Source organism: Odocoileus virginianus, chromosome 24 (genome assembly GCF_023699985.2).
Source record: "Odocoileus virginianus isolate 20LAN1187 ecotype Illinois chromosome 24, Ovbor_1.2, whole genome shotgun sequence".
Lineage (NCBI taxonomy): Eukaryota > Metazoa > Chordata > Mammalia > Artiodactyla > Cervidae > Odocoileus > Odocoileus virginianus.
In genome coordinates this window covers 24961915-24978309 of record NC_069697.1, presented here as the reverse complement: position 1 = coordinate 24978309, position 16395 = coordinate 24961915, and the positions used below count along the sequence as shown (strand labels likewise).

The window sequence follows — 16395 nt, the reverse complement described above, 5'->3', positions numbered from 1 at the left end:
GGAGAAGGCAATGGCAACCCATTCCAGTACTCTTGCCTGGAAAATCCCATGGACAGAGGAGCCTGGTAGGCTGCAGTCCATGGGGTCGCTAAGAGTCGGACACTACTGATTGACTTCACTTTCACTTTTCACTTTCATGCATTGGAGAAGGAAATGGCAACCCACTCTAATGTTCTTGCCTGGAGAATCCCAGGGACTGGGGAGCCTGGTGGGCTGCCATCTATGGGGTCACACAGAGTCGGACATGACTGGAGAGACTTAGCAGCAGCAGCAATAACAGGTAATTCTTTCCTACAAGACTTCTCAGAACCTCCAACATGTGCTCCAAAGAGGAAAGATTCAGTGAACATGGAATCCTTTTTGTGTGTGTTGTGGGGGGTGGGGGTGGCGGCGGGTTGTGGGTCAGACTTTGAAACAGGTGGCCCTTGGGAAGTAGCCCTGGGTTTTTCCAGCTCACACCTTCCCAGGTGCACCTTGATAGGGGGAAAGCTTTCAGGGGGTCAGCTGGGATGGGGACCAGCACCAAGGAAAGAAATCTGTCCCCAAGCACCTCGAGGCCCTCTTAAGGTTCCCCCAAACTAGAGAAGGAATGTCTGCACTGTTGGGACTCCACCAAGAACTCACCTGAGTGTGGCCCCATCCTCCCCCTCCCCACTCCCCACTCCCACCTCTCCCAGCTGGTCAGTTGTCCCAGCGCTCAGAGCATAAAGGAACAACCAGATCTCGCCCATTCAGATCCCACGTGATGGACAATGGAGAGTAACTGTCTGGGTTTCAGAGGAGTAGTACTCAGCCATCCTGTAGAAGGGACGGCCCACGTGGGACAGGATGGAAGAAGTCAGTTCAGTGGGGAGAAAGGCGTCCAGAGAGACTCAGAGGCCAGACTTAAACACAATGCACTTTATTGGCGACAGAACGGATGGGCAGAGGGACCTGTGTGTTATATACATCAGAACTGTGGTGACCATTCCACCCCGGGAGGAGGCCCCAAGGGCAGCGAAGATGGTGGCTGGGGCCACACCTAGACAATCACAGACTCAGGCGGGAGCCAGAGAGAGAGTCTGAAAGTCTCCGGGACGTTCTTACTCGGGGATCTGGATGCTTGAAGGACAAGAGGCCCCGGTCTTTTAGCCCCAAAAAGCGGCTGCCGGCGGGGACTGGAGAGGGGAGAGGTAGCGGGGTGGGAGGGCGCTGAGGAGGCTGCAGACATGAGAACTGAGGAGCGGATAGGAACGATGGGCGGCGCTGGGGCGGCTGCGGTGCCCTGCGCGGTATTTTATCTGGAGGTGCGCTGGGAGGACTGGGAGAACCTGACGCTGCCGCCCCGGCTGCTGCCTGAGCTGAAGCCTCCACCGCTGACCCCAGAGCGACCCCCAGAGCCAGAGCCGAATCCGCTGCTGCTGCCGCCGCCGTATCCGCTGCTGCCACTGAATCCGCTACCTCCGCCAAAGCCGCTGCCTGCGCCGAAGCCGCTGCCGCCGCCGAAGCCACTGCCGCCGCCAAAGCCACTGCCGCTGCCGCCGCCGAAGCCGCTACCGCCGGCCCGGCCGAAGCCGCTGCCTGCGCCGCCTCCCACGCCAACGCCACCGCCGTATCCGCCTCCGAAACCACCCGCCGAGGCGGAGGTGGTGCTGCTGCTGCTGACCACGGCTGCAGGGGAGACCACAGAAACAGCGATCAGCTCCCGGCCACCACCTCCCTATATCATAACGATCCCCTGGGCCCAGGATGATTGAGAGGCGATCAAGGCAGCTTTGAACCTGATGATCACTGTCTTGCGTTCTGATGTGGTGAGGTGTTCACCCCTACAGTGTTAAGTCAGTTTGAATTTTCCAATGGTTCTTTCTACATATTGTCACCTCTGAAGACCCGCCCATGGAGATGATCCAGAATTTCTCCTCCCCTTAACAAGCTCCCTATTAGATATCCCCCCACCCTCCATACAGTACTATTAATAGTGCTCTGAGCCAAGAACCTTTACCAAAGCATATCTGCTGCCCCTTCTGCCCCCCAAAAAATGGGTCCAACCGCCATGGAAATATTGTTTAAATTAGGAACTATCGCCTTGAATTAGTACAGATATTTCAGAACCAGTTCTCACTCTCCTGGTTTCTTTGGCTACTTACAGATGCTAACAGCACTCTGGCACTCTCCAGACATCCTGTATGAGAAAACAAGAGAAGGCTAGCTCAGCTGCAAAGCAAATTTCCAACAAGTCCATGAATGAAAGTGACAGCAACCAGAACAGAATTCAGCAGCCTGGCTCATCAGTAGCCTTTCTCCACTGTTCATGGGCCAACACAGAACCCCTATGCACACTGGTTACCTATGCACTTGGCCATCTATGGAGGGCATCAACTGGCAAAGGAAGTGGTTGCCTATAAGCCCTGTGCAAGGTGGGGCCCTCTCTCTATAACAGGCCTCCTCCCCATTCCCTTGGTCATTTATCTGGCCCTCAGCATGTGACTTGAGGGAAGAGAAGCAGAGAGATGGCAATAAGAGGCCCACCTGCACTCCTCGCCCTCCAGCAGCTTGCGGTAGGTGGCGATCTCCACGTCCAGGGCCAGCTTGACATTCATCAGCTCCTGGTAGTCACGCAGTAGCCGGGCCAGGTCATCCTTGGCCTGCTGAAGGGCGGCCTGTAGCTCTTGGAGCTTGGCGTTAGCATCCTTGAGGGCCAGTTCCCCACGCTGCTCAGCTTCAGCAATGGCCGTCTGCAGTTTAGCGTTCTGGAGCAGGGGGAGGGAGGAGGAACGATGAGCCCAGTAGGAGGGTCCCGGGTTCTCTGAGTCTTAGACTAGATTACCCCAGAGCAAGTCAGTCAACCTCACCTCTTCCTTAGCACCTCTGTCTGTTTTCATGCATGGAAGACAGATGGATGGCTTTGGCTTACCAGCAATCTAAACTGGCTTTGTCTTTGAACTCCTTGAAGGCCAGTGCTGCCTGAGATGACCCCAGAAGTCCCTTCCCCCAGACTAGGAGTCCTGAGATCCTAGCCCCAACCCCTCACCCATCAGCCTAGACACCAGCATCCGTGGCCGTCCCACCTGCTTTTTGACATTCTCTATCTCAGCCCTCAGCCTCTGGATCATCCGGTTGAGCTCCGAGATCTCACTCTTGGTGCTCTTCAGGTCATCCCCATGCCTGCCAGCCGTGGTCTGCAGTTCACCCAACTAGAGAATAGAAGGGACAGTCAGGTGTTGATGCAGCCTTGCCTGGTGTGTTTCTCCATCCCTAATGTCACCCAGCCAAACTTGAGGTACTTAGTAAGCACTGTGTTTAAATGACATTGAATTATGCTTCTGCAGGGACATCTCTGAGGCAGCGGGGAAGAGAATATCTGGTGTGTTGTAGAAGGTTCTCCCACCCCGCAATCCCTGTAGCAAGCTGGAGTGGGTCCCATGTGGTCTGGCAGGGGACAGTGGAACCACTTCCCCCTAGGGGGCAGCACTTTCTGCAACCGAACAACCTTGACAGGATGTCTCCAAAGAGGAGAATCAAGAGGGGCCACCCAATGGCCACCACCCAGCCATCCCGTGGACCACAGCCCCCCTGGGACCTTCAGTGAATCCTCTGAGAAGTGCCTAGCTCTCACCTTGGTCTGGTACAGGGCCTCGGCCTCGGCCTTGCTCCTCTGGGCGATCTCCTCATACTGGGCCTTGACCTCGGCGATGATACTGTCCAGGTCCAGGCTGCGGTTGTTGTCCATGGACAGGACCACCGATGTGTCACTGACATGGCTCTGCATCTGGGACAGCTCCTGCCAACGCAGAGGGGCCTATTCACTGGTGCGGCCTCTGCAGCCGGCACACAGAAGCCTCAAGAGACTCCTGATCAATGCACCCATCTGCTGAGTCAGCTCGGAAGGTGGATTGGCTCCGCCCTGCCTGCCAGCCTCTCGGAGACCCCATGCTTGCAGTTCCTCCTGGGGAGCCCCACCAAGAGGCCTTATCTCAAGGTTCAGTCTTCCTGGACCCTACCTATCAATCTGAAAGTATCTCACCCTCCCTCTTGCCCCCTCCTGGTAGGAAACATCCTCACCATATCATAGAGTGTCGTCAAGAAATTGATCTCATCTGTTAAGGAATCCACTTTGGCCTGAAGCTCCACCTTGTTCATATAGGCAGCATCCACGTCCTGAGAAAGACAGATAAACACATAAAGGCCTTATTCCTCCAAGGAATGCACAGCAAGCTATAGCCACAGCAAGACCAGTACTTGTCCGAAGCTGGTCTCCACATGAAGGATTCACATCAAGGGGATGGCGGAAGGTCTACTCAAAAGCTAGAAAATGAGTGAACTGACTTCTTGAGGCATCTCTCCAGACTAAGATGCACTTGGATTTTATTTTTGGTTCCAACTGCCTGAACTTGGCAGCTCTATAGCAGTGGAGCAAGGATTCCCCCCAGCCCAGCTGGAAACCAGTGTCTACAAGCCCTAGAAACCTCACACTACAGCCCTTACCTTCTTCAGGGTCACAAATTCATTCTCAGCAGCTGTGCGCTTATTGATCTCATCCTCATATCTGTAAGAGTTAAAAAGAAATCACTGTTTGCAGTATGAGGTAGTCATAAACGCCACTGTTCTCTGAATCTCTCAAACTACCTCTGTTCTGTCCTCTGTCCCCCTCCCGCCCCTCTTAAATAAACACACCCTCTCACTGTCCCCCTGTTAATTAGAAGGACCAATCATTCCCATTCATTCTGGCAGACTGTCTGGTCTTAACATGGAAAGTTCAAAGTCCCGGGAAACCCCTCCATCCCCGGTAGACTGGATGCTTGGTCACCACCCTGTGAGTTGTCCCAGCATCCTTCAGATCCTACAACCAGGATCTTCCCCAGCCTGGCTCATGAGAAAGTGCTTCTTCAGCTCTAGCCTTCTAATTTTCTTTGTAAAGGACTATCCTTCAGGAAAGAAGATGAGGAGGAACCAAATGAACCAAACTGTCCTCTATGAAGATACAGGGAAGTGGGCTAAGGGGCAGCCCTCTCAGTGGGCAAGGGGAAAGCAGTGAAAATTGGGATTCTGAGACAAGATCGCCCACAGTATCTTCCCACATGTGCCTGTCACTCACTTCTTCTTAAAGTCTTCCACTAGGTCCTGCATGTTCCTCAGCTCTGAGTCCAGGCGGCCTCTCTCCCCCAGAATGCTGTCCAGGTAGCTCCGCAGGGAGTTGATGTAGTTCTCAAAAAGGGGCTCGAGATTGTTGGTGCCTGTGATGGGATGTGTGCCCTGCTGCTGGAGCAGGCTCCACTTGGTCTCCAGGACCTTGTTCTGTTGCTCCAGGAACCGTACCTGGAGTGCATTGGGAGAAGCAAACTCAGGCAGTGCTTGGAGCAGAGGGGCCTTGCCTTGGGCAGAACTCGGTGTCTGCATCTCCCCATCTCCCAGTACAAAGGCCTAGAAAGCTCCCACTGTGGCTAGAGAGAGTATGGTCAGACTATCACAGCAGTCAGGCCATTGAAGATGCAAGACGACTTCCTTACAGAAGCAGGAGAAATGGGAGGGGAAACTGGAAGTAACCCCTGCCTGGAAGCAAGAGACTTGACCCTTCAGTATTCCTGGGGACTTCATGATTCTAGCCCAATTCCAAAAACACACAGCACACCGCAAGAAGGTGCTTAAACCTCAACAGCATTGTTTTCCATCTAAGACACCATTGACACCCCACTGATATTCACTTCAAAGGATGTGAATGGCTAGGAACTGACACAGTTGAAATGCTACTATCATCGTTGTGACAGGAGAGAGACAGCCAGTGTGAGCCACCCTGCTCTAGAGGTCCCCAAGCACCCTGCTCTTCCCGATAAGGTTGACTGAGGTGCAGACTGAGTTTCTAGGGTCTCAGCAGCCCCTTGGGACTCAGGTTCCCCCTTGAGCCTCTTGAATTCCTTCTCTAGGGTGCCTGCCTCCTTTGCCTGGCACATCGCCATAGAGAGACAAGGCCTCCTGGAAAGCCCCAGAGGGCAGCCCATGTTTGAATAGCCCCCAGTTCTGGGTCAGACCCTTGCCTGTCAGAGGTCATGACCCCCACCCTGCCCTGCCAGCACTACCTTCCCAGGCTGGATAAGGCAACAGGTGGGAGTCTTGAGCAAAGAGGCAGACAAGCAGGACTTGGGGATGTGGGGGTCCAAAGGGGACCATCATCTTTCCCAATCACATGACTACGTGGGCAGGTTCATCAGCCCTGAACATCCTCATGAGAGCCAAGAATGCTGCCTAACCCTTCCCCTCCAGCCTGGACCACTCTGAATTGATCCTAAACACTGTATGTAAATATCAAACTCAAAGTCCCCAACTTAGGAAAGGGGGATGCATCAGGGCTTCCTCACCTTGTCGATGAAAGAGGCAAACTTGTTGTTGAGGGTCTTGATCTGCTCCCGCTCTTGGGTCTTTACTTGCCCAATTTGGGGATCGATCTCCACGTTGAGGGGCTGCAGGAGGCTCTGGTTGACAGTCACTTCCTGGATTCCCCCAGGGAAGCCACCAGGGCCAAAGCCACCAGGTCCTCCAAAACCACCGGGTCCTCCAAAACCACCAGCTCCTCCAAACCCACCAGCCCCACCAAAGCCACCAGCTCCTCCAAACCCACCAGCCCCACCAAAGCCACCAGCTCCTCCAAACCCACCAGCCCCACCAAAGCCACCAGCTCCTCCAAACCCACCAGCCCCACCAAAGCCACCAGCTCCTCCAAAACCACCTCCCATTCCTCTGCCACCACCAAAGCCACCTCCATAACCACCTCCGTAGCCACTCCCAAAGCCACTGACACAGCTGCTGCGCCCTCCTCCAAAGCCACCAGCCCGGGAGCCACCAGCCATGCTGATGGAGATGCTCTTATTGCCACCCAGGTTGTAGAGGCTGCGACTGCCAAAGCTGCCTGCTCCACTCCGGAACCCATAGGCCCCTCCGCCGGCTCCCCCAGAGCGGGCCACACAGCTCATCCTGCTACTGCCAGAGACCACGGCAGAGCGGCCTGAGAAGCCCTGGCTCCCGCCACCAGATGTCTTGCGGACTTGTCTGTTCATGGTGAGCAAAGTCGGTGAAGGGAAAGTGCAAGAGTTCAGCAGGGCCGCTCAGAGCCAGAGGAAGAGAGGCGCAAACTGAAGACCTGAGCGGGATAAATCCCTTTATATACATCTAGGAGGCTGCTGGGCTCAAACGAAGGAGAGATAATTAATCTCAAATAGTCATGGGTTGGGTTTGCCTTCCAGGCAATGTTAGTTCTAGGCTACTAAACACACCTTAAAAATAATCTGAAATGGTGAAAGTGCTAATGTGGCAGGCTTACCTGGCACTGGGAGGTTCCTGACTTGGCCCTGTGCTTGGGCATGGCCACCTCCTAGCTTTGTCTGGCAGGACCCAGGAAACACAGTAATCTGTCTACTGGCCAGCTGTCCCAGGTCCTGCCAGAGCTGGGCTCAGCTCTGGAAAGGATGGAGTGGAAGGTGGATTGGAGAGGTTCTGGTTGTCTGGGTGGTGGAGACGGTGAAGCCCACTCAAGGGCTCAGGCAAGTATCTCAATGGGAGGGGTGATACAGTCTACTCCACAGACTGCACATGGCCACGGAGCACCCACTGTGTGCCCAGCTCTGTGCCGGGTTTGAGGATGAATTGATGACCTCTCCTCTTCCCTTCCTGGAAACAAAGCTCAGAACCATCACAAAGCTGCCTCCTGGGTTCCCTCTGTCTCCTAAGCTGTAGTTCAGGAGGCTGCAGCATTTGGATTCACGACTCTTCTTGAAAAAGAGGAAGGAATTAACACTATGTGCTTTGATAAGCCATCAGCAAAATTCAACAAGCCAGTTCATTTTGCAAACTTCCCAAGAAATCCATACACTATTCCCTATCTTCAGAACATCCCTAAAGCTTCCTTTCTTGCTCCCCCCATTTTTGGCATCTTCCTGGTTTCAGTCCAAGTCCCAGGTGACTGGAAATTCAAACATCAATTATACCACAAATGTGACACCTATTGACAGATGACCTAATTCGTCTCAGGCACTGGATGAGCCACTGGAGACAGACACAGAAACTGTTCTCTGGTGAAGGGGACAAGTGCTCCTGTGGGTCTGTGGCCTCAGTGTCAAGACACCCACCCCCCATCCCCACCCCCAGCCTCAGAAGTCCAGGCCCGGCAAGGCCAGCAGCACTGTCGTACATGTCTAACTCTGAAAACCTGAGAATCTGCCAGTCTAAAATTTTTCAGAGGCTTAGGGACTGGGCTTGGCTTGTTCAAGAGGAAAGACTTTCTGCGCAGGTGTGGAGCCTGCCAAGTCAGCCATGGATCGCTCCAGCACAAGACTTTTTCCTTCTGTCTGCTGCACAGATGACCCTGCCATGGGTGTGGCCTATGTGGCCTGGGCCTCCTCAGAATGGGGGGAAAGAGAGAAGGATGGTGGATTCTTCATCGCTCACTGGGCTGGGCTGGGGGTGGCCCACGTGCAGAGGAAGTGATCCTCTCTTCAGTGGCCTGATTCTCCCATGTGTCCTCAACCTACTTCATTACCTCCAGGCTCTGCAACATCATGGTCCCTCCCGCGGAATAAAGCCATAAACTTTTCAGGAGCTTACAGTTTTGTCCAAACACTGGACCCTCTGGTTCTTAGCACAGCACTGTGCCAATAATAGATGCTCCTAAAGGTTGGTTGGTTGAGTGAATGATCAGTCACTTAATGGAACAATTGATGAATGAATTAAGCCTGTTTGCTGGATTACAGCCAAATAAACTAGTCAAAGGTTAACTGAAATCCCATTACATAAGGTCCTGGAGAAGCAACTGGCAACCCACTCCAGTACTCCTGCCTGGAAAATTCCAAGGACAGAGGAGCCTGGCAGGCTACAGTCCATGGGATCACAAAGAGTCAGACCCGACTGTGTGACTTTCACTTTCTTTCTTTACATAAGATAGTCCAAGCTAACAGAGATGATCTCAGCATAAAGAATCCAGACCTCTTGAATTTGGTGTTCAGATTTAAGAAAATACATGTGCAAATGAGTGGCATCTCCTCTCCAGAAAAAAAAAAAAAAAAAACTATATAATCACAGTATCAAGAATCAGTTGAAGAATCCATCACAGAATCATGTTGAAGTTGACTGGGCCTTTGAGTCACATAATCTGTCTCCCACCCAGTACTGGGACTCCCTTGCAGCAGGTCTGACTTACACCCCTGATCTTCCACAACTGCTACCCACGGATTATTGGCAGGAGAAATTAGCTCAAGGCCCAGAGGGTGCTGTACACACACCCTCCTCAGCTTTGCTCCCTCAGAGGAACCAGAGTTTAAAGAATGAACCAAACTCAGAGCTGGACCAGCCTCTCCCCATGACTAACCATGACCAAGGCTATTTAAATTCTCCATGTTTCAGCATTATTAACCGATAAAGATGGTCAATAGTCTCTACCCTTCTGGTTCTCACAGGATAATAGATGGATGAGTTTTATGAAACGTACAGCAAAAATTAGGTCATTTTAGTGTTTAAGTGTATGCGCTTTAGAGTCAAATATACCCAGCTTTGATTTCACTTTTTTTAATTTAAGTATAGTTGATTTATAATATTGTTAATTTCTGCTATATATATATTCTGTTATAATATTGTTAATTTCTGCTGTATAGCAAAGTGATTCACCTATACATATATATATACATTCTTTTTGAAATTCTTTTTTTGCATTATGATTTATCACAAGATATTGAATATAGTTCCCTGTGATGTACAGTAGGACTTTGCTATTTATCCATTCTCCATTTAATAGTTTACATCTGCTAACCCCAGCCTCCCAATCCATCTCTCCCCTGCCCCCTGCCCCTTGACAACCACAAGTCTGCTCTCCATGAAATAGCTTTGTCTCTGTGTGTCTGTGCAGAAATTCATTAACCTCTCTATGCCTTGGTTTCCTCATCTGTAAAATTAAGTTGTTAAAAGTACCTCTCTCATAGTCATTGTCATGTCCAGAAAGTACCTAGCACAGTATACATGTTCAGTGTTCACTGTTATTTTTAGCTATTTTTGTTTACAAATCACATGGAGAATTTCAGTTTTCATACCTGTCGAAAGAACAAGCCAATGAAGTAATGATTCCCTTTGCTAATGAACCACTGAGATTCCCCAGGGAATGTGAGAACAGCATGGGGCCAGATAGCTAGAACCACATCAACTCCATGATGAGATGAGAGGAAGCAGGCCTCAGCTTCTGGCCCGACAAAGAGAAATCCATGAGCAAATAAGAGATGTGTTTACCAAGCATGGATGCTCTGGATCACTATGTGGTAAAAAGAATGGTTTCCAAAGAACTCACAGTGCAGAAAAGCCAAACATTATAAGTCCCAAGTTAGAGGTGCTTTGAGAGCGTGGAGAATTAGAAATGCAGTGAAAAAGGAGAATTGCATGGTAAGGCTTCAGGAAGAAACATGAGCTGAAATTTTCACAAAGGACAGAATTTGCTAGACAGAAGAAAAGACGTTCCAACCCAATTGGTCATGAGCCAAGGTTCAGCATGAAAGCAAGCATGGTTAGGTTCAGGACCTGGTGACCTGGGTAGACTTTTGTCATCTGTGGCTACACAACATCTTTGAATGTCTTCCCTTCATTTTGGTCATGTCCACAGTGAGATCCCCACCTTCTTAGGGTAAAATCCAGGAAACACATTCCCAGACTCCTTTGCAGCTAGGAGCCAGGCCCGTGGCCTGGAACTTTTCAATGAGAGACACTCTTATGAAACCTAGATTCTGATGGAGACCTCTGAGTCCTAATGGACAGAGGTGGGGGCTTCCCCAGTGGCTCTGAGGTGAAGAGTCTGCCTACAGTGCAGGAGATGCAAGAGACACAGATTCAATCCCTGGGTCGGGAAAATCCCTTGGAAGAGGGCATGGCAACCCAATCCTGTATACTTATCTGGAGAATCCCATACAGTCCCACATACACACAGAGGGGCCTGGCAGGCTACACTCCATGGGGTTGCAAAGAGTTGGACATAACTGAAGTGACTGAGCACACATGCACGCACGGACAGAGGTGAAGTTTTGTAACTTCCCCCGAGCATTGGAGGTACAGCAGCAATGGTCATAATGTTTGCTCCAGAGCAGCCTCCAGGGGTGGCTGGACATGGTTCCAGGCTGCAGAACCCCCAGAGAGGCCATGAACAACAATGTGCTTTAATAAGTTATTTTCTGTTTACATCCCAGGCAGAATGGATGCTCATATATGCAAGTATGAATGCTGATCAATACAAGGTTGAGACAGGCCTGGCTAGAGCAGAAAGGGATTGTAAGACGTAGGGAATGTGGTTGAGACAGGATGGAGGGCCTGCCTTTTGTGCCAAAGAGAATGAGGCTGCTGCATGTCCAGGTGTGGGGCCTGAAGTGAAGCAAGGCACCTTTCTGCCCCACATTGGAGCAAATAGAGCCCACTGATCCTAAGTCACATTTGTCATTCCTTCAAGGGGATTGCCTTGGAGAGGGATCTTTGAGAAGGAAAGTCACAACCACCATTGTCATCAGATCTGGAAACTCTCCAACAAGTGGTGGGAGAAATGGGAAAAAGAATTTAATCTATTTTCTTTTTTTAATTGCAGTATAGTTGATTTACAAGGTTGTGTTAATTTAAGTGTGTTTAGTCTATTATTCTGCACCCGGGATTGCAGAGAAGACATTGTCCACTAGGGGACGGGGAGCAAAATAGGGATCGGGAGTCCATTAGTAGGACGAGGGTGTCGATTCTGATTGGAGAGTCACAAGGGATGCAAATGATAGAAGGGGAGGAAGCAATCCTTGAGCTGAAATTCCTGATGGTTGGGCCCAGCCCTCCAGGCTTGAGGGACCCAGTAAACATTTTGAGAAATCAGAGTTGGCTTACACTCATTTCAGCACCCGGATTATGAAGTTTAAGTAAGTAGCCTAAGTACCTTCTCCCTAGAGAAAAGAGTGAGTCACTGTGTTGCAATGTATAAAATCAAAGCCTCATAGGGCTCTGTAGCCAAGAGGCTAGCTAGTCTGTGCTTCTACCTCAGGACAGTCCCGCATACACAAATACATACACACGCACACAAGCAGCCTCTCCTATTCAGGATGCCCATGGAAGGCAATTCATCAAATTTTCTTGCTTGCCTAGGCCAGCCAGGCACCACCCTGATCCAGAGAAGATCTCCTTAGATCTAGCTTTAATGCCTTCTGATCCAGTGGGAACTGGACTCCTCTTCATGGGATCAGTGAATTTGGAACTCAACCTCTCTGGAACTGAAGGCCCTTTTAACATCAGAAATGATCCTGACCTTCAAAACTTATGTTTTCAGTATCTTTTGAGAATGTATTTTTTTTACTATGAATCCAGCAATACTTTTAAATAAAACTGCATCTTATAATCACATACATTTGAAAATGGTAACACATGTATATGAAGTTCAGTTCAGTTCGGTCACTCAGTCGTGTCTGACTCTTTGCGACCCCATTAATCGCAGCATGCCCGGCCTCCCTATCCATCACCAGCTCCACATACTGTTTATTCCCAGGTGGCACTGGTGGTAATGAACCTGCCTACCAAGGCAGGAGACATAAGAGATTCAGGTTCAATCCTTGGGTCGGGAAGATCCCCTGTAGGAGGAAGTGGCAACCCACTCCGGTATTCTTGCCTAGAAAATCCCATGGACAGAGGAGCCTGGAAGGCTACAGTCCATGGGATCACAAGAGTCCCACACAACTGAAGCAACTTAGCACATACTGCTTATTCAGTCTGCAAATGTTTGTGCACATGTGGATGCTCAGAACCTTGACAATAACGCAGCAGCCATCCTAACTGAGGCCCATGAGTCTCTGGTCTCAAACTCCTGCCAACCAGACTCTTCCTCTGTTGGATGGCTCTGTCCTTTAGACAGGGCTCATGGTCCCCAGCTGAAATGCCCTGCTGGACTGTGACCCTCTACGCTGCATCACAGCCAGTCTTCCTTGCCTCCGTGTCCATCAGCATCTGGTCCTAGCAGGCCTTCTATGTGACCTGAAGTGAAATGGGTTTGCTCTCATCTGGCCTTTCAGAGTAACACAAACTAGCTTCCTTGGTTTCTGTATTTTCTTCCAACATTAGAAAATACTATTGAATCTCCAGAAACTGTCCTCTCAGTTAAATATCCCCAATTGCTTCTCCCGATCTTCAGTATACATGGTTTCTCTTCACTCCATTTTGCTCTTAAAATCATGGCATCTAAATAAGATAAAATAATCAGAGGTGGGTAATAACCTATAATGGAAAAGACTCTGAATCATTTTTCTGTACACTTGAAAGTAACACAATATTGCAAACTATACTTTGATTTTTAAAAATCAAAGATGGTATAATGTGCACTGAAACTATTAGGGGGACATTTACTGTCTGCGATGTGGGCACTGCTTCTTCCAGTGCAGGTGAAGCCGGGAGAAATATCAATAACCTCAGATATGCAGATGACACCACCCTTATGGCAGAAAGTGAAGAAGAACTAAAGAGCCTCTTGATGAAAGTGAAAGAGGAGAGTGAAAAAGTTGGCTTAAACTCAACATTCAGAAAACTAAGATCATGGCATGCGGTCCTATCATGGCAAATAGATGGGAAAACAGTGGAAATAGTCCCTGACCTTATTTTTCTGGGCTCCAAAATCACTGCAAATGGTGATTGCAGCCATGAAATTAAAAGATGCTTACTCCTTGGAAAGAAATGTATGACCAACCTAGACAGCATATTAAAAAGCAGAGACATTACTTTGTCAACAAAGGTCCGTCTAGTCAAGGCTATGGTTTTTCCAGTGGTCATGTATGGATGTAAGAGTTGGACTATAAAGAAAGCTGAGCGAGAAGAATTGATGCTTTTGAACTGTGGTGTTGGAGAAGACTCTTGAGGGTCCCTTGGACTGCAAGGAGATCCAACCAGTCCATCCTAACGGAGATCAGTCCTGGGTGTTCATTGGAAAGACTGATGCTGAAGCTGAAACTCCAATACATTGGCCACTTGATGCGAAGAACTGACTCATTTGAAAAGACCCTGATGCTGGGAAAGATTGAGGGCAGGAGGAGAAGAGGATGATGGAGGATGAGATGGTTGGATGGCATCACCAACTCAATGGACATGGGTTTGGGTGGACTCTGGGAGTTGGTGATGGACAGGGAGGCCTGGTGTGCTGAGGTTCATGGGGTCGCAAAGAGTCGGACATGACTGAGCGACTGAACTGAACTGAACTGAAGATTCTCTGGCCTTCTTTAGCAGTCAGCTCCTATCAATCCTGAGCCAGTGGAGGGGTTAGATGTGGTCTTTATCATATAAGTCAGGCTGTCCTGGATTTGAATCCTAGCTCTGCCTCTTACTCACTTACTGTGGGATCTCAGGCAAGATCACACAGTAAACCTTCTAGAACCTAAGTTTCCTCATCTGTCAAATGGAAATAAGAGATTAATCTTCCATAGCTATTGTGAGAATTGAATTAAACCATGTATGGCATGCACGAAGAATGGCCTAGACATTGTTAGTACTCGGGGGACCCTGGCTATTACTTTGTATTTGTCATTTTACGTCACTTTGGGGTATACTTCTGTCTTAATATGATAATACAGTCTCTTCTGCTACTCTGGACAAATCACAGGTCAATTCAGCAAATTGACTGCTCCTGTGATGACCCAAGCACTTCATTTTCTCCATGTTTTCAACTTCATGTTCTTCTTTCTCAGATGCAGAGCATCAGCCCCAATCAGCCTGCCCTGGGGCTATGAACTTTTATTGAACATGGGCCATTTTCCAGTCACTATTTTCAGGCACCGAGAATGCAGTGATGAAGTTCCTGCTCTTCTAGAGCTCACATGCCAGCAACAAACCAACAGTAAGGAAGTAAATACAGGGAGTTCCCTGGTGGCCCAGGGGTTAAGAGTCCACCCTGCCATGAACACGGGTTCAATCCCTGGTCGGGGAACTAAGATCTCACATGCCACAGAGCAACCAAGCCTGTGCACAGCAACTGCTGAGAGCATGCCACAACTAGAGGAAAACCCCACATGATTCAGCAAAGATCCCACAGGCCACACCTAAGACCCAACATGGCTAAGGACAGCTTCTGGAAATTCAACAGTATTTTCTAAGGTTGGAGGAAGTACAACTAAAAGAGGTACTTTCTAAAAGAAGTAAGGACACATTATATCAGGCTATGAAAAGTGCTATAAAATAAAGGCAGCAGAAAAAAAGGTGGGTAGACATGAGAAGGGTGCTATTTCATTGAAAGTGGTCTGAGCAGACCGCTGAGTGCAGTGAGATGGCAAGGACATGCAGACACCTGAGTAAAGGCTGTGCTGGGCAGAGGAACCACATGTGCAAAGGCCCTGAGGCAGGCAGGTGAGGAGTGTGTTGTGGAGCAGCAGGGGACCAGTAGAGCTGAAGCAGAGTGAGGGAGGAGAACAGGCATCAGAGATGAGGTCTGGGGCCGGGGGCGGTGGTGGGGGGAGTGGAATCCGATCACACATGTGGCTTTGACACGCTAAGACTTGCTTTTACTCTGAGAGGCGAAGCCATTGAAGGGTTTCAGCAAAGGTGAGCTACAAGGTGACTTTTAAACAAATGAGCCTGGCTGCTCTGTGGATAGATTCTAGGGGTCAAGGGGGAACTGATGAGACCTACTCCACCTTCCTTACCTTTCAAAACAGAAACCCACCTTCTGCTTTTAAGCAGCTCACTTCTACCTCCTGCTGGAAGAGAAAACTGAAGGGCCAGCAGCGACAAAGCATTCCAGAGACAATCCACAGGGCAGTAAAACTGGATGCAAAGCAAATATACTCCAATAAAAATTAATTAAAAAAAAAAACGAACATGAGTTTCGCCCTGAAGAATCTTTTATTTTGAAAATTTTCTCTGCATTATAGGAGCTCTCCACCATACTTATGCTGAATCTTGTTTGTCTGGTGTGTCTCCTCAAACCAGAAGTTGTAAATAGCAGAAATCACATCTTTTCCTTGCTGGGAAATTCAAAACAAAAATGGGAAGTTAGTAAATAAATTGCTTGAAACAAAAGAGAAAAAGAGGAGAAAGAGAAAACATTAAGCAATCATTTAACCTGGGGTAGAGAAAGTCAAAGGGAAATTTAAATTGATTTTTCAGTATGATGATTTTTTAAAAGCATGGCTCTTGCTCTCTTCTGCGCAGAATTTCAGGGAGTCCAGCTGGACATAAAGCAGAGGCTGTGATCGTAATAAGAAATAAGGTGACCATGAGATATCGTGTGAGTTATCTAAGGAGATTTAGGAACAGCGATTCAGTCTCTGGCATAAAGCAGATGCTCAACAAATATTGAAGAAATGACTATCACTATGGGGGAGATAGAAGACAAGGGAATGACAGCAAAGAATATTTCTTCCTGGTGAACAAGACTGGGGAAGGAGGTGGAGCATCACAGAG

The 16395-nt window shown here is 49.2% G+C and overlaps 1 protein-coding gene across 1 annotated transcript; it reads right to left on the bottom strand.

The window, feature by feature from the left end:
* Positions 1-885: 885 nt before the first annotated feature.
* KRT3 (keratin 3) lies at positions 886-7028 on the bottom strand. The gene is made up of 9 exons (XM_070454370.1): positions 6333-7028; positions 5075-5295; positions 4465-4525; positions 4042-4137; positions 3596-3760; positions 3048-3173; positions 2509-2729; positions 2127-2161; positions 886-1650 (listed from the first exon to the last, which is right to left on the bottom strand). The coding sequence occupies exons 1-9, from the start codon at positions 7026-7028 to the stop codon at positions 1277-1279; spliced, it is 1995 nt and encodes a 664-aa protein (XP_070310471.1). The 3' UTR covers positions 886-1276.
* Between the last annotated feature and the right edge of the window lie 9367 nt (positions 7029-16395).

Coding starts and splice junctions, on each gene's coding strand:
- KRT3 (XM_070454370.1), bottom strand. CDS start 7,028: ATGAACAGACAAGTCCGCAAGACATCTGGTGGCGGGAGCCAGGGCTTC. Junction 5,296..6,332: donor TTGCCTCTTTCATCGACAAG/GTGAGGAAGCCC, acceptor AATGCACTCCAG/GTACGGTTCCTGGAGCAACA. Junction 2,730..3,047: donor TAGAGAATGTCAAAAAGCAG/GTGGGACGGCCA, acceptor CCCCTGCTCCAG/AACGCTAAACTGCAGACGGC.